The sequence below is a fragment of the Budorcas taxicolor genome, chromosome 2 (assembly GCF_023091745.1).
Source record: "Budorcas taxicolor isolate Tak-1 chromosome 2, Takin1.1, whole genome shotgun sequence".
In the NCBI taxonomy this organism is placed as follows: Eukaryota; Metazoa; Chordata; class Mammalia; order Artiodactyla; family Bovidae; genus Budorcas; species Budorcas taxicolor.
Window position 1 is genome coordinate 25,442,803 of NC_068911.1, and position 25,819 is coordinate 25,468,621.

The 25,819-nt window shown below is 51.6% G+C and overlaps 1 protein-coding gene across 1 annotated transcript; it reads left to right on the forward strand.

The window, feature by feature from the left end:
* The first annotated feature begins 4,014 nt into the window (after positions 1 to 4,014).
* Positions 4,015 to 25,548, forward strand: GPRC5B (G protein-coupled receptor class C group 5 member B). Its single transcript, XM_052660231.1, has 4 exons — positions 4,015 to 4,125; positions 13,739 to 14,752; positions 22,334 to 22,446; positions 23,757 to 25,548. Exons 2-4 carry the CDS (start codon positions 13,747 to 13,749, stop codon positions 23,799 to 23,801), a joined length of 1,164 nt encoding a protein of 387 aa, XP_052516191.1. The 5' UTR covers positions 4,015 to 4,125; positions 13,739 to 13,746; the 3' UTR covers positions 23,802 to 25,548.
* The last annotated feature ends 271 nt before the right edge of the window (positions 25,549 to 25,819 follow it).

Genomic DNA, 25,819 nt, shown 5'->3' on the forward strand with positions numbered 1-25,819 from the left:
ATTGGAAAGCACTGAGATACAGCCTAGTAGGCAGATAGACACTAAAAAAAGAGCCACACCAATACCTAATCACGCACCAGGACATTTGTCAGTAGAAAAGTCACAGGCAATGCCCTGGCCATTTTTCAGTTGAGAAATAGAGCCTGGCAAGCAATTAGCTCAAAGTGGTCTGAGCACCTGAGAGCCTGATGTAGCTCTCAGCACCTCCTAGAGCTGTTCTCAAGCCCTCCAGGGACATTAGGCTTGTCTAGGATGATATCTGACTTTGCAGCAAATGACACAAGTTTAGCCACTGGTTGAGAGGAAGGGTGTAGGTGGAATCCTAGCTCTGCCAACTATATAGCTGTGGGAGGTAATTAACACCTTGGGCCTCAGTGCCTCCATTTATAAAATGGGTAAATAACAGTATCTGGCATAGAGAGTTGCTGGGAGGATTGAGTACTCTAAAGAATATAAAGCACTTAGAAGAGTTCCTGGCTCACAGTGATGATGGGTCACTGGGACCTTTGAACCTTTATGGGGGGATGCACCAGCCTCTCAACAACCACCTTCATTTTCACCCTTTACTTCTCAAAGCATCATCACTCAAAGCTAAACTGATCATCACGGTCAGATCCCTCTGTAAAATGAGCCAGGAAGGGGAATATAACCGTAATTGTAATATTAACCAACTCACACTAACAGCTTTCCAGGCCGGGCTCAGTGTGGAGCCCTTTTTTCTTACGTGTGGTGTTCTTTTTTTCTTGGCCACTGGGCAAGTCTTGTGGGATTTTAGTTCCCTGACCAGTGATGGAACCTGGGTCTTTGACAGTAGTCATGCCAAGTCCTAAACACTGGGCCACCAAGGAATTCCCTGTAATATGTGTTTAATCTTCACAACAACACCAATAGGTATGCATTGCTAAAATTATCCTCCATTTTGCATATGAGGAAATTGAAACTTACAAACCTGAATTTCCCCATCTTTACAGAGGGAAAGAGGGACTTCCCAGGTGGTGCTAGTGGTAAAGAATCCGCCTGCCAATGCAGGAGACATCAGAGATGAAGGTTCGATCACTAAGTCGGGAAGATTCCCTGGAGGAGGGCATGGCAACCCACTCCAGTGTTCTCGCCTGGAGGATCCCATGGAAAGAGGAGCCTGGTGGGCTACAGTCCATGGGGTGGGAAAGAGACAGGACTGAAGGGATTTAGTATGCAGGCAGAGGGAAAGAAAAGCATCTTGGTGTCAGTTCCACTGCACACCACCAGGTGGCAGTGCTCACCCATTTTCAGTTCCACAGTCTGGGGGACCACTGAGGAGGGGTTTGTCTCACAAACATCTAAAGATGGCCTACAGCGTACGGAAGAATTGATGCGTTTGAACTGTGGTGTTGGAGAAGACTCTTGAGGGTCCCTTGGACTGCAAGGAGATCCAACCAGTCCATTCTGAAGGAGATCAACCCTGGGATTTCTTTGGAAGGAATGATGCTCAAGCTGAAACTCCAGTACTTTGGCCACCTCATGCGAAGAGTTGACTCATTGGAAAAGACTCTGATGCTGGGAGGGATTGGGGGCAGGAGGAGAAGGGGACGACAGAGGATGAGATGGCTGGATGGCATCACCAACTCGATGGACGTGAGTCTGAGTGAACTCCGGGAGTTGGTGGTGGACAGGGAGGCCTGGCATGCTGCGATTCATGGGGTCGCAAAGAGTCAGACACAACTGAGCGACTGAACTGAACTGAACAGCGTACCAGGCGCTGATCTAGGCTCTGAGAATACGTCTGCCAATGAAACAGGGAACGTTTTCAATTTTCGTGCTTCTCCATTTTTTCTTAAAATTAATATAAGGTATTTGGAGAGAGGCCTACCCAAACATATGTGGCCTGCCTGGGAGAAAAGTTTTGGCCGGGCAAGAGACTCGCAGGAAGGTGTGAGAATATCCGAAAGTTCCACGATCCCCAAAGATCAGGGCCTGCAGCTTGGCCCAGAGGGAAGTGCTACTCTACAACCCATCTTGTTTGCCTCTCCACAACCCCCTTTCCCCACACAGAGAGGTAGGGGAACTGGAGCCATCTCTCTGTCATGTAGGGCTGGGATGGGGTGAGGGGTCTTATCCATACTACAGTGGGGTCCTCAAAGTTCTGGGGTCCTCAAAGTTCTGGGGAGGGGGGATTGCGGAGAGATGACTGGGAAAATCCAGCCTGAAGCTAGAGTGCAGCCCCCAGGCAGGGTCGAGGCAATGCCAACCTCAGATAGCCCAGGTGGTCTAGGAGCCACATTCAGTGTTGAGATACGTGGTGGCCCAGACCCTTTCCGTAAGGAGCGTCTCACAGTTGCGCTGTGGGCGGGTGAGCAGCCTGAGCTCTGAGTGTCGGCTGAGCGCCAGACTAGTGGCCCCAGGCCCCCAAGTGTGTGCTCAAGGCAATCGTGGGAGTGTGCGCATGCGTGTGAGTGATGCGGGTGGTAGCAGTGGTGGGATCCTGCGTATGGATCCATGTGAAGGGTGAGTGGGCGTGTGAATATGCTTGTGGTAGACATATGAGTATGTTTGGGGTGGCCAAGAACACGGATGTGGGGCTCACGGTGCATAAAGGGACAAAGGCACGTGGCAGGAGGTGGCAGGATTGGAGTGTGCCCAGGCGGGAGGGGCTGCCTGGCTGAAGTTGGGGTGTTAGTGATTCTGGAACAGTCTCAGCAGAATCCTCTCTGCACCCTGGATCCGGCACTGGTATATTGTGGGGAAGTAACTGTTCAGAATTCAAGATTGAGAAAGGAGTCCAACAGGGCTGTCTGCTGGCACCCTGTTTGTTTGACCTATCCGCCGAGCCCATCATGAGAAATGCCAGGCTGGATAAGGTACAAGCTGGAATGGATAGGCGGGAGAAACATCAACAACTTTAGGTATGTGGATGATACCGCTCTAATGGCAGAAAGTGAAGAGGAACTAAAGAGCCTCTTGATGAGGGTGAAGAGGGAGAGTGAAAGAGCCAGTTTAACACTAAACATTACAGAAAACTAAGATCATGGCATCAGGCCCCATTACTTCACGGCAAATAGAAGGGGAAAAGGTGGAAGTAGTGACAGATTTCTTCTTCTTGGGCTCCAAAATCACTGTGGATAGTGACTGCAGCCATGAAATCAGAATATGATTACTTCTTGGCAGGAAAGCTGTGACAAACTTAGACGGTATGTTGAAAAGTAGAAACACTACTCTGCCGACAAAGGTCGTATAGTCAAGGCTATGGTCTTCTTAATGGCCGGGTACTCTTGTGAGAGCTGGACCGGAAAGAAAGCAGAACGCCAAAGAATTGATGCCTTCGAAATGGGGTGCTGGAGAAGACTTCTGTAAGTTCCTTGGACAGCAAGATCAAACCAGTCAATCTTAAGGGAAATCAACCCTGAATACTCGTTGGAAAGACTGATGCCGAAGCTGAAGCTCCAGTAGTTTGGTCACCTGATGCGAACTGCGGACTCATTGGAAAAGTCCCTGATGCTGGAGAAGATTGAAGGCAGAAGGAGAAAAAGGGCGTCAGAGGATAAGATGGCTGGATGGCAACACCGATGCAATGGACATGAACTTGGGCAAACTCAAGGAGATGGTGAGGGACAGGGAGGAGGGAGGCCTGACGTGCTGCAGTCCAGGGGGTTGCAAAGAGTCGGACACGACAGGGCGACAGAACACCAGCTATTTAGGAACCCACAGTTTAGAAAACCCCTCTATGTGTGTGTTTCTGCAAGTGGATCAACGGAGGAAAATGTCCAGCGCGTCCAGAGTGCTTTTGGACGCACTGTGGATGTGAGGGTGGTGGTCCCTAAATGCGGACACTGGAGGGGGCTCGCCTCGGCGCTGCAAGCGGGAAGCAAGGAGCGTGCGCCGGGTTCCGCTTGGAACAATCAGCCGTGGCCGGGACGGGGGCGGGGTTCGGAGGCTCCGGGGGCGGGGCCTCAGGGGGCGGGGCCGCGGCGGCTGCAGCAGCGCGGGCCGGGCCAGGGGGCGCCTCGCGCGGCTGCGGCTAGCGAGTGCGATGCAGTGAGGCTGGACGGGCGGGCGGGATCGCTGGGCTGGGGCCACGGCGGCGCTGCAGAGATGTGACTCGGGCCGAGGGCCAGCGGGAGCGTCGGCGCTGCGGGGCCGCGGGGGTCGGTGAGTGCCAGCCGCGCCGGCAGGGTGGAGGGCGCTGCGGCGACCCCAGAAACTTTTCCCCGGGTGGACTTGTGAGCGTTGGCATGTGGTCTGCTTCTTGGGCTTTTCTGAGTTCCTCCTCTTCCCCAAGGGGTTAGTCTGCTGGGGGAGTTGGGGTTTCCGGGCTGGAGGACCACAGTTTGGCGGGAGAGAGGAGCCGGCAGACCGCGGGGCAGGGGGCGGAGAAGGTTGGGACCTTAATGGGGCGGGGGCGGTGTTCCCGGACCAGACGGAGATCAAAGTCTCAGAGGAGGGTCTGGAGGCGATCGCAGATCAGGCAAAGGGCTGCTGGAACTGTAAGAGACTTCAGGCGTGCCCGAGTGACTCGTGTGAGGGCAGCCGCGGGCAGGTCTGGGGGCTGCGTGGCAGGCGCGGGGCCTGACCACAGACAGAGCAGGCGGAGCCGGGGGCACAAGGGGAAAGCTTTGGAGGTGAGCTGCGGCACCTGCCGTAGAGACTGGGGGTCGCGGCTACGCACTACCGGACAAGGAAGGGACACTGCGGGCGAGAAGAGGCAGAGCTGGGACCTGGAGCTGGGGTACAAGTGCGGGGCGACTGCATACAATGGCGGGGGGGTTAGCGTTTCTGTTCCTGCCAGGCTAGAGGCGATGATCAGCCCTGTGCTGCGTCCCCACCCTTTGGGGGACACAGGCTTCCAGTCCCAAGCATCCCGGGACCCCTACCGCCCGCACCCGCCTCGGCCGGAGGGCTGGTTAACTGGCCAGGGAGGGGGTACCGTTGCCACCGAGGACGGGTCCAGCGCAGCCCTTGGGTTCATTCCCCGGCTATGTCACTGCCAGGCCTAGCCAATCGCCCTCCCACCCCTCAACGCAACTTGTCCCCAGTTCGCAAAGGGGGCGGCTCCTTGGAGCGCGGACAAAGGCCCCTGGAGTGTGGCGGGCAGCGGCGTCCCCGCCTGGGGCCCCGGGCCACGCGCCACATTGGCTGCCCAACTGCGCCAGTATGGGGGGTGGGGGGGACCTGAACTGAGCCCAGGAGGAGCTAGGGGTCCTCGCAAAGAGGCGAGAAGTGGGGGAGGGGCTTGGCACAAAAGCTTTGGAACTTCTGCCGAGGAACCTTGGTTCGTAAGTTTCCCCAGGGATTGAGGCTTTCTGGAGGACTCAGGACGTTGAGTTAAACTGCATGCAAATAGGATGTAAATAGAATGCAAATCGGTATCTGTGGGTTGGGAGCCCTCCACCCGGCCAGTTTTGTATCTGGACTGTGGAGTGAACTGTTTCCTATCTTTTCCTGCTCTGTCTGAAAAGGGGTCAACTGAGTTGGGAAGGGAAAAATGGAAGTGGGAAGGAGTCGCCGTTTAGGGCACAGGCAGTGAGACAAGCAGTCTTGTTAGAGAGAGAAGCTTAAAATCTTGATCGGTTAATGTGTTATTTCAGTAAATGTGCCAGCTACACAATTGGCAGATAAGCCCCTGCTCTCAGAGCACTGGCGAGTTGGGCGAACACTAAATAAGTAAATAAATAGTAAGTGGATAGAACTTCCATTTGGGATAAGTGCTGCCAGGAAAATAAAGCAGGGTGATGTAAAATAAAGTGACGAGAGTTCTGCGCAGTGACATTTTAGTGGAGCTTTGCAAGATAGGGCCGCCCCCCCCCACCCCCGCCACTGGCAGAAGTTGGGGGGAAGACTGAACCAGGCAGAGGGCACTGCAAGTGCAAAGGCTGAGAGGTGGGAATGAGCTTAGAGAAACTGAACAAAGGCCATTGTGGCTGGAGCTCGTAGGCAGATGTTGAGAGTGGGGGTCTGAAAGGGGATGACAGGACCAGCCAACCCGCGATTTGGGGGGCCATGGAAAGGAGCTTAAGTTTTATTCTCCTAAATGAATCCTTGGAGGGAGGGTTTGGAGTAGAAAGCCACGAGATCTGGTTTTTAAAAGCTCCCCTGACCTCAACAAGGAGAGGAAAAGCAGCTCCCCTTTCATTCTGCCTCTGGGGATGGCGAGGCGCCGGGAGCCTCCGAAGTGGACCTGTGGGGACTGCTTTGAATGAGCCTACGCCAGGGATGGGTCAGGTTTTAAAACCCACTTCTCACTTTTAGGCAGTTTCTGTCTACCCTAAGCAGCCCCCACCCAGAGCCCTCGGCTCCATATGCACTTCCACGCAAGAGCTTCCTGGGGGTTCTGAGTTAGTCACATTTTCTTCTCGGAATTACAGCCTGAGAGGAACCATCCACCCTGGAACGGGCAGCCAAGGATGCAATTTGCATTTAAATGATTGCTTTTATTTACAGGATTGGAGCTGCTTTGCATATTCATGGATCACGGAGCCTGTGTTCTGACAACCCTGTTTACTAACGTGTGAGGGTTATTAAATTCAAGGGCCCCCAGATAGTCTGGTGGTCTGGATGGTGCTGGGAACTAAAGATTATGAGATGGTATAACTTGGAAAAGAGATCAAAGGGTAAGAAGATTGCAGGTCTGAGAAAGAGTTTTAATTAATGTCAGGAAACCTTGTAACAGTTTAATCCTTCGGGAGCAGGAAATGCACCAGCGGCTCTAAAGGGAGTGGGCAAGGACAGAGTGTGGTGTTGGGGTGCGTGGGGAGACAGGCTCCGCAGCCTCATCCTGGCCGTCTGCTGAACATGGGGGAGTCCAACTTGGGTGCAGCAGCCTTAAGGTCAGGAGTCCGGAGCAGTGGGTTCTAGTCCCAGCTCATCCGTCACTTCCAGGAAGCCTCTGGCCAAGTCGCATTACCACTTCCTGTTCCCAACAGGACACTGAGAATTGTCATTGTTTTGGTAACAAGTCAGGACCCAGAGCTCCCTGTCTGCCAGGCACCAGGCTGAGTACTTTCTAAGTACATTTCACGTAAGCGGCACTATTACTATCATTGTTTTACAAAGAGACTGAAGGTCAGAGAGGTTAAGTGATGCCCTGTGTCACTCGGTTCTGTCTGACTTCCTCCAGCTGAGGTCTTCCACTCTTGAGGACACAGATGGGAGTGTAAATTCTGTGCCAGGTATTCATTAGTACTTTAGACATGCCCAGGGCTAGGAAAGGCCCTCCAGACCTGCTTAGTTTTTCTTTCCCGTCCATGCTCCAGCGCCTCCTCCCCACTTCTTTAGAGAAGGTGGGTTAAAGGTGCCTCTGCTGGCAGTAGCCAAGGGGAAGCGGGTCAGAATGGCATGTTCCAGAGCAGTTTTGTACGTCTTGTATCTCCTGTCATCTGGGTGGGTGGGAAGGTGAGGACGCTGGTTCCCAGGAGAATGGCTGGTGTCTGGTTTCTGGGTGTCTACCTCTGACTTCACAGCAGGGGCACCTGGTTTTAGGGCATGCAGACTGGCCTCCGGTCCTCCAGCGCCTGGTTACCCTCTGGAAAACCACCTGTGCAGTCAGGCCGCCATTTAGAGCACCTGCTGTGGGAATCAGGAGAGTTTGGGAGTTTTCAAGGCAGACCACATGAGTTTGAGTAGGCTCCGGGACTTGGTGATGGACAGGGAAGCCTGGCGTGCTGCAGCATGGGGTCGCAAAGAGTCGGGCACGACTGAGTGACTGAACTGAACTGAACTGAAGGTAGACCACCCCAAAGGCTTCTCCCCTTCACACCCCCTCAGGGACTTCTTTTCTCGGTGTGTGATGGTGGAGGCTGGAAACCAGTGGTGGACCAACACTTGGGTGAGCCTATTTCAGTCCCATCTCCATGGCAACTGCCCCTCCTGGAAAAGGAAAGTCAGAAAAGTTCATAACCTCAGGGCATTTGCCAGTCTGTTACTTATTTAAGACCCTTTATAAGTGCTTCAGTTCAGTTCAGTTCAGTCACTCAGTTGTGTTTGACTCTTTGCGACCCCATGAACCGCAGCACACCAGGCTGTGGTCCTAAACCCTACTTATTATTTTAATCCTCACAAGAACCCCGCAAGTCGGGTGTTATCACTCCCATTTTGCAGATGAAGAAACTGAGGCAAGTAAGGTTAAGTCTGCTGTCCCAGGTCACAAGGTTCTAGCAAATGCCAGGGGCAGAATTGGAAACCCAAAGTTCATGCTGCTTGGTGAGGATCAAGGCTGGGAGAACCAGCCCTGCTTGTGGCCTGCAGGCAGGCAGCAGCACTGTCCTCGCACAAGGAATCTTGCCTGCATTCTTTCCAGCCTCTGCAGGCCCCAGCTTGTGAGAAATGGAGCGTGCTGCTCCACCACCTGCCGGCAGCTTCTGGCCCCTCTGTGGGGAGAGAGAGCGTGTGTGCGCGTGCGTGTGCGACGCAGTGTATTTAAGAGCATCTGAATGAGTCACATTTCTGGGAGCCTGGCCGGCAGCAAAGTAATTAGTATGTGAGCTGAGTCTTGCACATTCGTCACTTTATTCATTACTCCTTCTGAGGAGCTGCATGCCTACATCCCACGGGTTTATTGCCATATATTCATCCCGCCCCAGTCAGCCTTGCCCTGGGGCTGACTCCAAACCTCTAATCAGGTTTTGTGCAGTTTGGGGATCCTGGAGAGCTCCCTACTTGGCAGGGGGAGGCCTCAGGTGGCTGATGGGGCTGGGGCTTACCTGACAGTGGGTGCAATGGAGCCCGAGTGGGGTCTGGGGCAGTGGTAGGAAGGCAGAAGGTGCAAGGCCATGGTTCTGGCTCCCCAGCTGCATATGTTCGTGCTTCTGAAACCTCAGTGCACGCAAGCATCTGAACACACCTGGAGCTTATCGGAGGGCTGTGGAAACACAGGTGGCCAGGCCCACTCTTGAGGGTCTGCATTTCTTACAAGCTCCCAGGCAATGCTGCTGCCATTGCCAGTCTGAGGATCAAACTTTGACTTAAGCCTCAGTCCCCTCCTCTATAAGATGACCGTGAGAGCATCTTCCTGCCCTGTGCCATGAGGGTTGGAGACCATATTTAATCAGTTCATTCATTCAGCAGCTGGGCCGTGAGCACTGCCCGTGTGCCAGGTGCTGGGGAATCGATGCAGAACAAAACAGACAGGAGCCTGGGTGTGGGGGAGACAGACCAAAAGAGTAATAAAATAAAACAATTGAAAATTGTGGTACCTGTTACAAAGATAAAGATCAGGAGTATTGGTATAGAGCATAAAAGGGGCAAAAGGAACCTAATTTAGATAGACTAGCTAGCAAAGCGCTCAGCCGGTGACATTTCCAGAGCCCTGGTTTGTCTGAAGAGCCCAGTAACAATAGTACGTTTGTCTCCTGATTCCACGACTTTCTAGCTGTATAGCTTGTCCTAGCTTGGACAAGCCAACTGGCCTCTCTGTTTTATTTCCTGTAAAACGCAGATAGTGATACCACTTGCCTCATGGTGTCATTGTCCAGATGATTAGGTGTTAATGTTTGTGAAGTGCATAGCAGAGGGCCTAGAGCATAGTAAGCACTGTGAGAGTTAACAGTCATTATTATGTTCACTATGGCAATAATAGAGAACTCCACAGGGCAATTCTGAATCCCCCAGAAAGCCCAGATGAGCTGGACTCTGCTTCATTCTGTGAGGTGGTATAGCCCTCCTTCCGATCATCCCAGAGTTCTGTAGAACAATGACTGTCACCTCGTGGGCATCCCTTGCAGTGATAATGACCTACTTGGGACAACTGAACCCTTCCAAAGACCCTGGTGCCTAGATGTTGATAAGCGAGGACTTCCTGGAAGAACAGGACCACATCATGTGGGATACATCATAGAACGTCTTTGTTAACAAGTTATATAAACCCATCTCAAAATGGCTTAGTCCAAAAAAAGAGAAGTTAATTGACTGCTGGAGGTGCAAAGACCAGGGTATCTGGCTTCAGGCATAACTGAGTCCAGCCTTGCAGTGTACTGGGACTCCTGTCCCTCCTGTGACAATTTCCTGTGGGCTAGCTTTCCTCTCAGGCAGGTTCTTTCCCTGTGATGGTAAATATGCCCTCTCCAGCTCCAGGTTTATATCCTTTTAGCTTGTTGTTGTTCATTTGCTCAGCTGTGTCCGACTCTTTGCGACCCCGTGGACTACAGCATGCCAGGCCTCCCTCTCCTTCACTGTCTCCTGGAGTTCGCCGAAGTTCATGTCCCATTTTGTCAGTGATGCCATCCAACCATTTCATCCTCTGCTGCCCGCTTCTCCTTTTGCCTTCCTTTCAGCTTATTAACCCCAGTAACAGGAGAAAACCTCTTTCCAGTTCATTCTAGCAAAAATCCTAAGAGTGATTTTCTGGTTGAGGCCAAGTGCCTGTCCCTGAGCCAATCAGTGTGGCCAAAGGGTGGGATAAATGCTTCAGTTGGCCAGGCTGGGTCTGGGGCTCACAGCTGAAGGGGGCTCTCCAGAGGAAGATCAGGAGCTCTTTTCAGAACTGGAGGAAGGAGAGGTTTCCACCCTCAGGAATGAAAACAGAAAGCAAGAGTGTATCTATTTTCCCATGTCAGAAAGGAGTGGGAGCTAGAGACGGGGACCACAGCCAAAAGAACCCACACAATTTCAGAAGCTTGGTTGCCATCTTTCTATTTTCTTCACATTGGTTTCCTGTTGTTGTTGGAAGGTCAATCAGGAAGAGAGACGAGCCGGCAGAACCGAGGGATGAACTGGCAGAACCAAGTTCCAACTTGTAGGCAGGTCTGAAGAGAGGAGATTCCTCCAAGGGAGTGAGTGGAGGCAGCTAAAGAAAGTCTAGTTCTTGCAAGGAAAGGACCTGGGGTGCAGGCAAGAGGTTGAGAGACCTGGCTGGTTTCCTGGCTTCTTCTTCAAGTCTGTTCTCAAGCATATAAACTAGGCTTTCTCATCCTCAGCACTGCTGACATGTGGGGCCAGATCACTCTGGTGATCTTAGTGTTGAGGGCCATCTCAGGCATGTTGTTCAGTCACTCAGTTGTGTCCAGCTCTTTGTGACCACATGACTGCAGCACACCAGGCTTCCCTGCCCTGCACCATCTCCCGGAGTTTGGTCAAACTCATGTCCATTGAGTCGATGATGCTACCCAACCATCTCATTCTCTGTCATCCCCTTCTCCTCCTGCCTTCAGTCTTTCCCAACATCAGGGTCTTTTCCGATGAGCCAGCTCTTCATATCAGGTGGCCAAAGTATTGGAGCTTCAGCTTCAGCATCAGTCCTTCCAATGAATATTCAGGGTTGATTTCCTTTAGAATTGACTGGTTTGATCTCCTTGCAGTCCAAAGGACTCTAAAGAGTCTTCCCAGCACAGGCTGCTTAGCGGCTACCCTGGACTCTACCTGCTAGAGGCCAGTTGCACTTCCCTCCCCAGTTGTGACAAGCAGAACTGTCCCTAGATATGCCCCAGTGTTCCCTGGGATCACAATCACCCTGGTTGAGAACCACTGGTCTGGAGGTGCGTGCGGAGAGTTGGGGAGAGGGCTGTGGTCAAGACTCCAGAAGCACCTTCCTCCCTGTCTCCTCCCAGCCGTCCTGGGGACTGTTGGCCACTGTGTGAACTAGAAAGTCTGCATGGGGTGTGTTCTGTTGTCACTTGCTGAGAAGTCTCTTAATCACATTTGCCATTGATGAGAAGTCTAGACGAAATCCACTATACTGTGTCAGGGGCCAATGGCATTTTGTTCCAGCGTATCCAGTTCTTAAACTTTTTTTTTTTTTCTGGGCATGTTGGTTCTTAAATTTTGATTCCGAGTGTGCTCTTGTGATAAGAAGCTCTGACTAGGACAGCATTTTTTTTCCAAAGGTGGTACATTGGGATATGGCAATGGGGATGCAACATGAGTTCCATCAACAGGTATTCCAATGTGTTGAGCTTTCTTTTGGGTCAATTTCAAGACCTTGGTGAGTCAGTTAAGTAAGTAACTTACAGGGGGTATGTAGACAAAGCTTAAATAGCTGAGGTGGCACTCTTGTGACTGACACGGCACGAAGAGTGATGGGACCAGGGGCCTGATTACCAATGTCTGAGTGCTTGTTTCAGGAGCATGTCTTGTCAGATACCCTCTGTTCCTGCCTTCCCTCATCTCTGGGCAAAGGAAGGATCACCCTGTAGCACCAGGCTCCTTCTCATTCTGTGGTATCAATAATTTATCCCAGTTGATGGCCTTGCGGCCAAGACAGGATCAGAGCTGCTCACTATATCCCATCAAGAAGCTGAGAGAGAGAAGTGATCAATACCACATTTACTTAAGAAAGCCCCAGGGATGTGCTGAACTGCCTGGGAGGTGGCTGGTTACAGCCTCACTGTGGGCGGAGCTAAGTCTGGCTTAAGATGCCCAGAAACACAGCACAGCAGAGCTGGGCAGGCAGGGCTTTCCCAAGGCCAGGCTCCCTCCAAAAGCAAGGACCTGGTGGCAGTGGGTAGAGGAGAGCCCTACTGAGAAGTCTCATTCCCACAGTATCTAAGAAGCATCTACTCGGTGCTAGTTCTTCCCCAGTGGTGCTCATTCTGTGATTTCCCGCCCCGCAGGGAATGTTGGCAGTGTCTAAGAAGGGGTTGTCACTGCTAGGGGAGAGGGTGTGCTTCAGGCACCTAGTTGGTGGAGGCCAGGGGTGCTGCTCCACCTCCTGCAATGTGCAGGACAGACCCCCAAACAAGGGAGGCTCAGACCCAAAGTGTCCGTTACCCCGGGGCTGAGAAACCCTGGTTTTCACTGATGAACAAGACGGTGTCCCTGTCCTCCTGCAGCTGGCGGTGAAGAACGGCAGGAAGGGAGGAGAGGAGGAAGGGACCGGAGAAACAAAGTAAACAGGCGAAAGGATAACAGATGCGATTAGACCTGAGAGGCACTGTGGAGGGGGGAGGGGGTATGACCTTGGCCAAGGTCTGAGTGGATGACATGAGAGCTGAGACCAGTGTGCGGAGGAGCAGTTTTCCATGAAAGCGGGGGTGGGAGGGGTCTAAGCAGAGGAAGCAGGGGGCGAAGAGGAGACTTGGGTTAATAAGCCCGTCTCTGGCTGCTGGGTGCAGTCCTTGGGGGCGTCCTGCAGGCATCTCCAGGAGAGGGGGGGCTCCCTGGAGCAAGAGGATGGATTCTCAGGAGATCTTTGTGAGAAGGGTAGGATGTGTGAGGGAAAGGGGAAAAGGCGGAACCCAGGAAGACAGTTGACACTGTGTTTGATATGCTGGGAAGCTTCTAAGAGGGGGTGCTTCTAGAAGCTGAGTGTGTGACCTTGGGCAAGTGTCCCAGCCTCCTCAAGACTGTTGTCACCGGTGTGAGGACTGGCTGTGTTGGGTCTCTGGCCGAGGCTGAGTCATCGGTGAGTGCCAGCTGTTAGCACTGAGGGACCAAAACCACAATGCATGTCCTTCTCCCAGCGAGCGCTCAGCCCATGCGCATCTCTTCGAGTCTCATTTTACTCCCTTATTTTTAAAGAGGTCAGACACGGCCTCACATTCAACGAAGATGACAGGGTATTCAGAGAAAGGGGGTCTCCCTCCCATCCCTCCCACCCTCTCCTCCAGCCACTAGCGCTGACGATTCATGGTTGTTCACCGAGCCCAGCCAAGGGGGCAGATGGGGACCAAAATCCTCACCCACTCCTGGCGCCAGGCTGTGCTGCCTGGAGAAGGGGGCTGGTGGTGGGTTTGAAGGGACATAGGGTCTCCTTAAAGAAGTCAGGAGAGTGGAAGTCTCACCGTGAATTGGTCTTCTCCCCCCACCTTTTCTGGAACCTGCGCGGCGGCATCAGAGAGAAAGATGAGAACCCAGCAGGCGCTCGCCTTCCTCCTGCTCTTCGTGATCGCCTCCGGGGCCTCTGAGAACGCCAGCACGTCCCGGGGCTGCGGGCTGGACCTTCTCCCTCAGTACGTGTCCCTGTGCGACCTGGACACCATCTGGGGCATCGTGGTGGAGGCGGTGGCCGGGGCGGGCGCCCTGATCACACTGCTCCTGATGCTCATCCTGCTGGTGCGGCTGCCGTTCATCAAGGACAAGGAGAAAAAGGACCCTGTGGGCCTCCACTTCCTCTTCCTCCTGGGGACCCTAGGTCTCTTTGGGCTGACCTTCGCCTTTATCATCCGGGAGGACGAGACCATCTGCTCGGTCCGCCGGTTCCTCTGGGGCGTCCTCTTCGCGCTCTGCTTCTCCTGCCTGCTGAGCCAGGCATGGCGAGTGAGGAGGCTGGTGCGCCATGGCAAGAGCCCCTCGGGCTGGCAGCTGGTGGGCATGGCCCTGTGCCTGATGCTGGTGCAGGTCATCATCGCCATCGAGTGGCTGGTGCTGACCGTGCTTCGAGACGCGAAGCCGGCCTGTGCCTACGAGCCCATGGACTTCGCAATGGCCCTCATCTACGACATGGTACTGCTCGTGGCCACCCTGGGGCTGGCCTTTTTCTCGCTATGTGGAAAGTTCAAGAAGTGGAAGCAGAATGGAGTCTGCATCTTGGTCACAGCCTTCCTCTCCGTGCTCATCTGGGTGGCTTGGATGACCATGTACCTCTTCGGCAACGCCGAGCTGCGACAGGGAGATGCCTGGGGCGACCCCACCTTGGCCATCACGCTGGTGGCCAGTGGCTGGGTCTTCGTCATCTTCCATGCCATCCCAGAGATCCACTGCACCATTCTGCCAGCCCCGCAGGAAAACACGCCCAACTACTTCGACACGTCACAGCCAAGGATGCGGGAGACGGCATTTGAGGAGGACGTGCAGCTGCCACGGACCTACATGGAGAACAAAGCCTTCTCAATGGATGAACACAATGCAGGTAAAGGGGTACTGTCCCACTGGGTTAGGCTGTTCCTCCCAAAAGAGCTCCTTTTCCCCCACTGAGCATCACGGGCCCTGGGGGTAGTCCTGGCAAATCAGAGCCCACAAACATTGACCCTGTGCTGAAACTGGCCCCTAGAGATTCAGCATTATCAATTCATTTAGCGTGCATGCCTGCATGTGTGTTCAATCATATCTGACTCTTTGCAACCTCGTGGACTGTAGCCCTCCAGGTTCCTCTGTCCATGTGATTCTCCACACAAGAATACTGGAATGGGTTGCTATTTCCTTCTCCAGGGCATCTTCCTGAGCCAGGGATCAAACCCGCATCTCCTGTGTCTCCTACATTGGCAGGTGGATTCTTTACCACTGAGCCATCTGAGAAGAGACCACTTTCAACTAATTTAATGTAAAAAGTCAGGTTCCTGGCCCTTTTTGAAAAGTTGGATCTGGCAGTGCTGGTGCCGTTCCCAATGGCACCAGTTGTCTGCAGCTGGCTGGGAGGCCCTGTCTCTTACCCTCCCAGGTGGTGGTGGCCTTTTGGGTGGGCATCCATTTTCTCTTCACTACACTCCCCTTGGGCTTCCCTGGTGGCTCAGCTGGTAAAGAATCTGTCCGCGATGCAGGAGACCTGGGTTCGATCCCTGAGTTGGGAAGATTCCCCTGGAGTAGAGCACAGCTACCCACTCCAGTATTCTGGCCTGGAGAATTCCATGGACTGTATAGTACATGGGGTTTCAAAGAGTCAGACATGACTAAGTGACTTTCACTTCCCATGGCTCCCTGTCCCATCCACTATAGCATATCAACATCAGCTTCCTGCTTCCTGGATGTTTGAGTTTGCAGCCCGTGTGCTATCTGGATGCAGGGAATGGCGAGAGGCAATGTTCACACTCTCTCCCCTAGCTCTGTCTCCAGGAGTGGATGAATTTGGGCCCTGGAGTCAGAGTCTGGGTTGGGATCCTGCCTCTTCCCAGATGTAGGCTTTGTGTACTCCATAAAGCTGCTGTGAGTCCTGATGTACCAAGGGACCCCCACGGCGCCTGGCTTGTTGAATGTATATCCTGCTTGGGTTCCCCTGAAAGCAGAGCCTGAGACTTGTTGCAGGCAGTTTACTTAGGAGGCCGCCCCTGCCCGGGAGAATGAGACCGGGAAGGCAGAAACGCCAGAACAAGAGCGTCGAGAGCTAGTTACCACCATGGGCAGCTGGAGCTTATTCCTGCCAAGGACACGTGTAGAACGAGCCTCAGAATTGATCCTTGGAGGACAGGAGGCTGCAGCATCTCTCCATCAACTCCTCTCTCCCGCTGCCATGAGTGTCCACCAGGGCTCCCATAAATGGGCTAATCAAGTTCTATTAGCTCCACCAACAGAAAAGCAGAGATTCAGCAGGCACTTCAGGTGGAGGTGGGATCCCCAGGTGAGCCAAGAAGTAGCAGCCCAGGCCCCAGCTACCCCTGCGGGAGATGCTGGAGAAGTGTCTCTTACAGTGGTTGCTTAAAGCTGGGTTCCCAGTACTTGGGATTAATTAAAAGTGCTTTTTCTCAGTTACCTAAAGATTTATCAGGAGCTATAATAATACCAGTAGCAGTAGCAGCTGCAGTAGTAATAATTACCTAGTATAATTGTCATTTTTTGAACACTAGCTACATGCCAGACCCTACTCCTTAACCTGCATTATCTCATTAGTCCATCCCTCCAGTTGACGAGGTAGAGTCTGTTATCCCCATCTCACAGAGGAACAAGTAGAGGCTGTAAGAGATTCAGTCTTGCCCAGTGACATAGGAGGTGGCCCCTTCCGAATGGTTGAGTCCCCTTTTCTGTGACGCTCACCCAGGTGCCTGGGCGGTGGTCTGGTCATACTGCAGAGTCAGCCTTTTCGGGTTCAGCAGCAGCCGCCCACCCCCACAGGCAGGGGGAAACACACCAAGCCCCCAGGTCCTCCAAGGCCCCCCGCAGCCCTCTGCCCACCAAGAGGTACCCAGCTGCCTCTGCACCCTGCTCCTGCTCACACCCCTGGGAGAATGACAGGCCTGCCCCCTGCTCGTTCCCCCTCCCCACCATGGGTAGAATCACAGTCCTGGGGTGGCCTTTATCAGAGCGGTCTCCTTCTTACTGGAAGCCCCAGACCAGCAAGCTTGTGTTTGTCAAGAGATTTGATAGGGATGAGCCACAGCTCCAGTGGGGCTGACTCCCCTGGTTGCCAGGAGATGGGGGTCATTACAAGGAGCCCAGAGGGTCCCTCAGGGCATATGATAAGCAGAGGCCAGGCACCTGACCAGTTCTTGGGGTCCTGGTGGAGCCACCTCTTCCCTGGCCTCTCCTGGAATAGGATCCTCTTTATCTGACACTCGCAAACTCCCCTTGGACCTTAAAAGTAACAGGAACTCCTGAAATGGTTATAGAGCTTTATACATTCACCGTGCAATCAGTCCATTGCTTTGTCAAATTCTCAAGGCCATTTGTGATCCCTAGAAGGTTAAGAATCATTTTTGTTGAACCTGAAGGTCTAGTTTACTGCAGTGCAAGGAGGAGTTGGGTGCTAGAACTACCTACAAGTATTCGGGGCATCAGAAGTTAAAAATGGCTAACCTTTACAGGGTGCTTACGATGGGCAGGTTCCATTCTGAGCATTTTAGTGACTAATCTAATTTAATTCCTGCAATAACCCAGTAAGGTCCATTTTGCAGACAGGAAACTGAGGCATGGAGAGAATGAACAATTTGCCAAGAAGCAAAGCCAAGGGTTTGAACCCAGGCAGCCTGGCTCCAAGCCCACTCTGCCACAGAACTTCTCTTAAAGCCCTTCAGCATCCCTCATCTCACAGGCATGTCAGAGAAACTGTGTGCCTTGAGAAGACAGGGATTATCAGTCCCATTTTACAGAACAGAAAACGGAGTCTAGGAGTGTCCGGCAACTTGTTCAGGCTCACAGTGGAGCAGGGAGAAGGAAGGTTGGTTTTCTGAATGCCCTGCATCCTTTCTTGCGAAAATGCAGTCAGTATGTCATATCCTTGTAAGATCCAGAGATCAAAGCGATTTGGGACCCATGTCAGAACCAGCAGTGCCTGGACTGGCACAGGGGGTGATGGGGCTTCAGAGGTGCCCACACACCCATCTGTTTCATACTCTGGGTTCCAGAGCCAAGGACATTGTCCCTCGTTCCCCTCTTTCTTTTCCAAAGCAAAAATAACTTTTTTATTCCTTTCTGATGACAGAAGATCAACAATAATCAGGAGTTCAGCAAGTGAAAATAATAACAGTTGCTCAAAATCCCATTGCCCAAAGGCAACTACTGCTGACTGTTTGCTCCCGTCTTGCCAGACACAGTACCCCCACCCCGCACACACATACACACACACAAACCAGTCCAGCAGAGCGGCTCTTAACCTGTCTGCACATTAGAGTCTCTTGGGCAGCTTTAAACAAATTACCAGCTCCTGCCCCCTCAATCTGATTGAGTAAGTCTGTTTGGGCTCAAGTATTTTAGGCTCCCCAAGTGCTTCTAGGGTGTAACCAGGTTGAAAGCACTCATTGTCTTAAGAGGCTGTCTGCAATGCGCTTGCTTAAATCGACAGTCTATCGTGGAGGAAGGCCTTTCCACGTCAACAACTGCAGAGCTGTCCTTTTCACGAGACAGAGCTTTCCAGGAGGCACCATGATTTGTTTTCCTGATCTTGGTGATGGTTTAGTTGCTAAGTTATGTCCGACTCTTGCAATCGCACGGACTATAGCCTGTCAGGCTCCTCTGTCTCTGGGATTCTCCAGGCAAGCATACTGGAGTGGGTTGCCATTTCTTCCTCCAGGGGATCTTCCTGACCCAGCAATTGAACCCGGGTCTCCTGCACTGCAGGCAGATGATTTACCAGCTGAGCTATTTATGATCTTAGCTGGTGAATACTCCGCTTGTTTCTGGCTTTCCATACAAGTTATGCTGCAATAACCATTCTTATCCATTCATCTTTGTGTCCTTGATCAATTACCTCCTTGCAAAAGAATTCCTAGACCTGCATCAAAATCTGCTACCTTTCAGTCCTGATATATACTGCCAGATCCCCCTCCCCACAGAAAGGTAGACTGATTAAGTCTCCCTGATGAATTGTATGAGAGCCCCCATCCCCACTTCTTCACCAACCTTGGATATTTTCAGACTTTTTTAATAGCCCTGTTTTGCATTCTCCCAAATGTGTATCCACCAAAATTCACGTGGGCACCAGGCAAAGTCAATTCCCTCAGAAGGCTCACAGAGAGAGAATAAATAGTCATCCTGGTTAGGATTGCCTTTGTTCGAGAAATCCTACTTTGCTGGCTGGGGAATGCCTGGGCACCCTTCCTGGCCATGGTGAGAACAGCTGTTGTCCTCTTTGGTCTGACCTCAGCCAGCTGTATTTTAGGGAACCGGGCCCTACACGGGGCCTTACCCGGGAGCTACAGCTGGCGCTGTTTCTCCTGCGTTTTAACCAGCCAGCCCTTTGGGCTCTCTACCCTTGAGAGTCCAGCCCTGAGGTCAAGAGACGGGAGGAATATGCCCCAGGCTGGCCTGCGGCTCAGCCTCTGCTGCCTGTTTCCTTCCCCCAGTGGGACCCCAGATATGTAGGACTTCACCAGCCTGCTGTTTCTTAATACTTATCAACAAGGCATGAGGTATGTGACAGAAGATGAAAATACACAAGGATATAGCACTTCAGATCCCATTTTGGAAAGCGCTAACAAGGCGCATTAAATGTTCACCTTCCAAGAGCAGGAAGGAAAAGTGTTCTTTCCTCCATGAGGGGATTTGGGCTTTCTGATCTCATTAGGCCAAGGGCGATTTAAACTCTGCCCCTTCGCTGCCCAGTGGAAGGCCTTGTGTCAGCTTTGGGGGCAGGACCCAAACTCGCCTCACCTGTAGTAAGGGCTGGTAGGAGAGGGCTGGCATTTAGCCTATGCTCTTAGATTCCTCTAGGGGCTCCTTGTGGGTGAGCCCTGCTTGCCTTTCAGAGGGCTCATCTCTGGGTCAGAGTGAGCTGTCAGTTGGGGTTCTTGAAGATGCAAGTTAATTAAAAAAAAAAATCTCATCTGAAGCAATTTAAGTAAACAAAACAACAACAAAATTAATGTACTGGGGATCAGGCTTCAGAAATGGATAGATCCAGCAGGCTCAAGTGATGCCAAGATCCGGTCTCTCTCCATTTCTTGGCTCTGTTAGAATCACACCAGCTCTGAGCTCATGCAGAGTCCCACTAGAGAAAAGGAATGTTTCCCAGGATGCTTGAGTATAAAATCCCAGCGTTAGCTCTGACTGGACCTGATTGGCTGGGCTTAAATCCCATGCCAACCTCAAGGCCCGGGGAGGAGGCAGTTGTAGCCAGTACTCAGGGACCCAGAATGTGGGAGGGATGTTTACCAGAGGAGAACCAGTCCAAATAACCACTACACAGAGGGATCGCTGGGCCAGGGCACCCCACAGACACCTATCCAGCTGAGACTTTGTTTCTTCGAGGAGAATGTGAGAGCCACATTCCCGCACTGCAGCTGGCCAGCCTCTGCTTCATGAGGAAAGCTGCGCTGTTCCATTTTCCCTCTTTTCGAGGAGGTCTTGGCTAGGAATTGGGACTAGTGAGAGTGAGAGTCCAGGGACTCTATGTCCCCTGGACCCTGTCCCCTCTTCTCAGCTCCCCAGGAAGGGCACCTCCTTGTCAGTGTGTGCGTGGGAGCTATTGAAGGCTCGGAGATGCTAAAGCAAAGAGGTTTTCACAAGTCTTTTAGAACATGCCTTCCCCACTCTGCCTATGTTTTTTGGTTCAGTCCGGGCCGATCTGCTCCGAAATGTCACTTAAATTCAGATTGCTCCTAAGTAACTAAGTGCAGTCGTTAAAAACATCGTATTTGGACCCAAAATAGTGTGATGGTCAAGGAAACCAATTCTCTCTGCTGCTGCTGCTAAGTCGCTTCAGTCATGTCCGACTCTGTGCAACCCCATAGACGGCAGCCCACCAGGCTCCCGCATCCCTGGGATTCTCCAGGCAAGAACACTACTTGGATTCAAATGCTGGTTCTTAACAGCTGTGTGACCTTGGGCAAATTACCTAATCACTCTGTGTCCCATGTAAAATGGAAATAAAAGAACCTACTATGCTATGAAAATTAAATAAGATAATACATATAAAGTATTTTTATAAGCAGCCCTGGCTCTTGGTTGGCACTCTGTGAAGATTAACTGTACTATCAAGGTGATTTTGGTCCCTTCCCCAAGTAACTTAATTTGTAAAAATCCCAAGTCCTCTTACTACTTTTTAGTCAGGGAAAAAAAAAAAAAAGACTCTCTTCAGGGAGGACTTTAATTGAGGTTTGTCTCAGCAAAGTAAGATAAGTGCCTTCAGTGAGAAGGAAGATAATGAAGGCGACAGCTTACAACTGAGACAGACTTTTGTTTTGATTTTTTTATAGTGCTTCTTCTTTCTCTGTTATCTTTTAATAGACTATTTTTTAGAGCAGTTTTAGGTACGGAGAAATTGAACAGGAAGTACATGGAGTTCCCACCTCCCCCATCCCCCCTGGTTTTCCCTTTTATTAACAACTTGCATTGGTGTTAACATTTGTTGCAATGGATGAATCAATACTGATACATTATTATTAACTCAAGTCCATAATTTGCTTTCTAGAGGTCACTATGTACAGTTCTGTGGGCTTGGAAAAATCCATGATGTCATGTCTCCACTGTTACAGTATCACCCAGAGTAGTTCTGATGCCCTAAAAATGCCCTGTGCTCCCCCCAAACCCCTGCCAATCACTGACCTTCTCACTGCCTCTATAGGTTATACTTTTGCAGAGTATTATAGTTGGAATCATATAATGTGAGATTTTATAGCCCACTGCTTTCACTTAATAATACACATTCATGGTTCATCCAAGTCTTTTTGTGCCATTTGATTTTTCTTCACCGAAAGAGGAAATTTAGATGTATAAAAATACATCGCAAATAAGAAACATCTTTTACCTTTCAGAGGTAAAACGAACAGACCTATGTTGCTGCCTTTGCTTCAGATCTCCCTTTTTTCCTGTCTAGAAATGACCCCACCCATACACCTGGGGCCCCTCCATCCTCTCCCGCGTCACTTTCCCAGGAAGATGTCCGAGCTCTCCCATGTACCTGTGGTCCAGCATCTCAGGCTTGCCCACCTCTGTGTGTATCCAGAAACCGTGTTGCACAGTATGGTGTTGAACCTGACATGGATGGCACTCAGCCGTGAGCAGGTCTTTTGTCAGCAGAGACCTTGTGAGAGGTGCAGGTGCTGTCTTTGTCACCCATGGCCCTCTGGGGGTGCGGGGAGAGGCTCCACCCTGGGTCCCCTCCCCAAGAGCTGCCTGCGCCCTGGATTCTGCAGACTCCCCAACCCCACTGAGATGGGTCAGGCTCCAAGAGAACCCGAGAACAAAGCGCCTTTGTGACTTTGTTTTGAATCTGGCTTGTGACAAAGGGGAGGAGCAGGGAGGGGGCGTGTGCCTGGAGCATGGTGTTGATGCAGGGGAAGAAAACAAAACTCAAAACTGTGTCTTTTTGTGTGTGTGTGTGTGGTGTTGCCTTTCCCTCCCTCAGCTCTCCGAACTGCAGGATTTCGCAATGGCAGCTTGGGAAACAGACCCAGCGCTCCGTTCAGAAGCAATGTGTATCAGCCAACTGAGATGGCCGTTGTGCTCAATGGGGGGACTGTAAGTATCAAGAGGTGATGTTCTGGCAGGAAGCCTTGGAGTGGTCAGTGTTGAGGGGCAGCTTCGACAGGGACACACCACTCTATGGAGGCTGCTCACGGGGCTGCAAAGAGAGCAGCTCACGTCAACACCCCTTGCAGCTAGGATGCATGCAGTGTTCCATTTCTCTCTCCTCTCCACCTACTTTCTCCATGCATGAGACGTTTCCCTGTAGTTAGTTGACCATCTGTAGATCATTTGAACGAGTTCCTGTTTCTTGCAGCTCTTGCACCCAGTGAATTCTCTATTTTTCATCATAACAGGAGGTGCCCCTTCCCATGCTTTCCTTGGGAAGTGACTTTTAGGAAAAGCCCAGAGTTACAAAACCCTGGCAGATTTTGCTGGCATCCAACCTAGTTGAGCCTCCTGCCCCATGCCCCAGCTGGGTACCAGATTCCCCCCAACCCCCAATCCTTAAAAGATTTCTTAAGAAATTGAGGTGATTATCATTTCTCTCCCACAAACACAAAAACAGATACTATCTGATGCCAAACAGACCTTCAGCAGAATTGTCATCATTTACATTTTGCCTCTGTGGAATTACATCATTTTGTTTCTCTAGCGATCCAAAATTGCACTCTCATTCCCACATTTAATTTTTAAACATAGCTACATGCTTCTTTTACAAACAACACATGAACCAGTTTACACATGTAAATTGGATTCCCATTCTTTATATCATGTGCCAATTCCATAACTCAACCTGAACTTTTTTATTTTCAATGTGAGTCAGAGATGGTCTTTGATCTCTAGAGGAAACTTGGGTTTTCCTGGCCTTTGACTGGTATGAGAGGCATCATTTGCACTGGTATGCCAGGGGCTCAAAGCAATAGGCTCACGGGTTGCAGTCATGAAGAGCACCAGCCATCCATGGGCCTGTTTATTGTTGGGTACCAAGAAAATCCTGAGTTTCAAGCATTTGACCTGTGGGTTTTAATAAATTTAGTTAGAAAACAGCCCCACCAGTCATTCTTAAACCCTCTGTGTCCAGTCAAGGCCAATGTGCATAAAAACACCCTGGACTTAGAAAGTGATGTGGGTTCTGGGTAAGGAAACGTATTTGTTCAGGTGCACGATTATAGAAAAGGGGCAGACAGCCTTCCCAGGAGCAGAATGTTGTAGGTAACACACAGTGGTTGCTGCTTTTCTTGGGAATTATTCAGCCCTTTAGGAAAAGGCAATTTAGCTTAGCTTTGGTACATTGTTAACAAATGGGTTTCTAACATTGACTTTGCAAAGCTGAGTTCTTAGTGTGTTATTCCTATTTCCAGATCCCAACAGCTCCGCCAAGTTACACTGGAAGACACCTCTGGTGAAAGACTTTAAGTTCCAGAGAATAAGAGTCTCTCTTACCAATTTTATTCCCTGGTCGTGTCTTTCTTGAGGGAGAAATCAGTAACAGTAGCTGAACAAGGCCGCCTCGAAGCCAGGAGATTTGGAAATCCTAGACAAGGGGATTTCGTGTAAATGTGAACACTGCTGAACTGAAAAGCTAACACCAACTGCCCTCCCCGCCCCTGCCACACACACACACACACACACACACACACGTAATACCAAACCAACCTCAAACCCCGCAAACTAAAGCAAAGCTAATTGCAAATAGGATTAGGCTCACTCGAAAATGTGGCTGGGAAGACTGTTTCATCCTCTGGGGTAAGAGCAGAACCGCGTTCACAGCCAGCAGGCCAGGCCAGTGTTGGTTGAGCACGGAGAGCCCCACACCATCGCCCCTCCCCAGCAAGTGCTGGACCCCAGGTGGCCTCTTGCAGACGGTCATTTCACTGAGGAAGGAGAAGAGGGGCTTTCTCACTGGCCTGCCTGTGGGTTTTCACATTTCAGGGGAGTCAGGAGCAGTGGAGGAGATGGTGAGTGTGATTCCGAGGCCCAGCCCATCTGTATCTGGGGAAGAGCTTTATGAGCAGTGGTGGAGGAAGCCTGGCATGTGCCAAAGAAGAGAAGGCAGTCTGGGAGTTGAAGGGACCGTCACACTTAGAAAGTAGCACCCAGGCTTTGCTCCTTCTCTGGGCCTCTTGCTCTGGCGTCACTGCCAGGAAGCAAGCCTGCCTGCCTCCAAGGGGCAGTTTCCGACTGGAGCAGCCGTCTCTCCCCTGATTACCCCTCCCTCTTCCCACCTCATGAGAGTTCCTCCAGCCCTTCCCCGCCTCTCCTGCCATGTCCATTTCAAAGGCTCACGTGGAGCCAGCAGCTCAAAGCCCCTGCCTTGGCCAGGGGGCGGATGCCGGGGTGGATTTTCCACGATGCTGTCACGTGGCAGGGGTACCCTGGGGTGGAGAGGCGATGCCTGCTGCCTAGCAAGCAGTGAGTTCTTGGGTCTTCTCTGAGGATGTAGTAAAAGGTCCAGCGTCGAGTGGAGCACATGAGGATTTCTTGCTGCTTTGGGAGGGCGTGGGGGACTTTTTTGTCTCCGTTTTCTGCAAGTTCCATGAAAATGGTTCTTTTCCAAGCCCATTGTTTCTGTCATGGTTTCCATCTGTCCTAAGCAAGTCATCCCTTTCTTTGGCATTTCAGACATCTCGGCCATTAAAAGCCCCATGTTCTCTGCACTGTTTGGCCAGCATAATCGCAGGCAATGATTCAAAGCAAAGAGTTTTAACCTGACGGCATGGAATGTATAAATGAGGGTGGGTCTTTTTGCATATACTCTAGTCACTGTATTGCTTTTTTTTTTTTTCTATAAAACAACCCATAAGCCTTTAACCTTTACAGAAAATGAAAAAGGTTAGTGTTTGGGGGGAAACTCACCTCTTCAAAAGCCAATATGTCTGAGCTGAGTATGTTTTAATAAACCTTCTGATTTTTCTTGAGGCCCTAGTCTGCTGTGTCCCATCCTCGCCCTCCCCTGTCCCCGTCCTTGCAAAGCACCCGGGTAGGGAGGCCAATCTGGCCCCAGGGTGGCCCTCCTCCAAGGTAGCCCATTTCCACATGTTGCCAGCATGGGGAAGAGGGGGCATACCCGACCGGGGGAAGCAGGGAAGCAGGGAAGCACCCACCCACCCAGAGCACGTGCTTGCTTCTAGAGAGAGTCAGATCCGAGACCTCTGTGCCAGGAACACCCCGGGTGGGGGGGTGGGTACTGCCATGGGGAGTATTGGGGTAGGTGGGGAGAAGCTAAGACCTGGGCTGGGGTTGGGAGTGCGGGAGGATGCATGTGGACCTAGAATTCTGAAAATCACAGAAATCTCCGAACACCTCGGTCCAGTCCGGTGAAAAGCGGCCACGATACATGTTCTCATGCCAGGAAACAGTGGCTCACCCCTGCTCCCTGGAGTCCTTCGGAGCTCTCTGATCCCATCAGGGGCTCAGGCTGCAA

Bases quoted from the DNA above. Each gene is read 5' to 3' on its own strand.
- GPRC5B (XM_052660231.1), top strand. From the start codon at position 13,747: ATGAGAACCCAGCAGGCGCTCGCCTTCCTCCTGCTCTTCGTGATCGCC. The intron at 14,753-22,333 runs GTAAAGGGGTAC...TCCCTCCCTCAG, and splicing joins AATGGATGAACACAATGCAG to CTCTCCGAACTGCAGGATTT. The intron at 22,447-23,756 runs GTAAGTATCAAG...TCCTATTTCCAG, and splicing joins TTGTGCTCAATGGGGGGACT to ATCCCAACAGCTCCGCCAAG.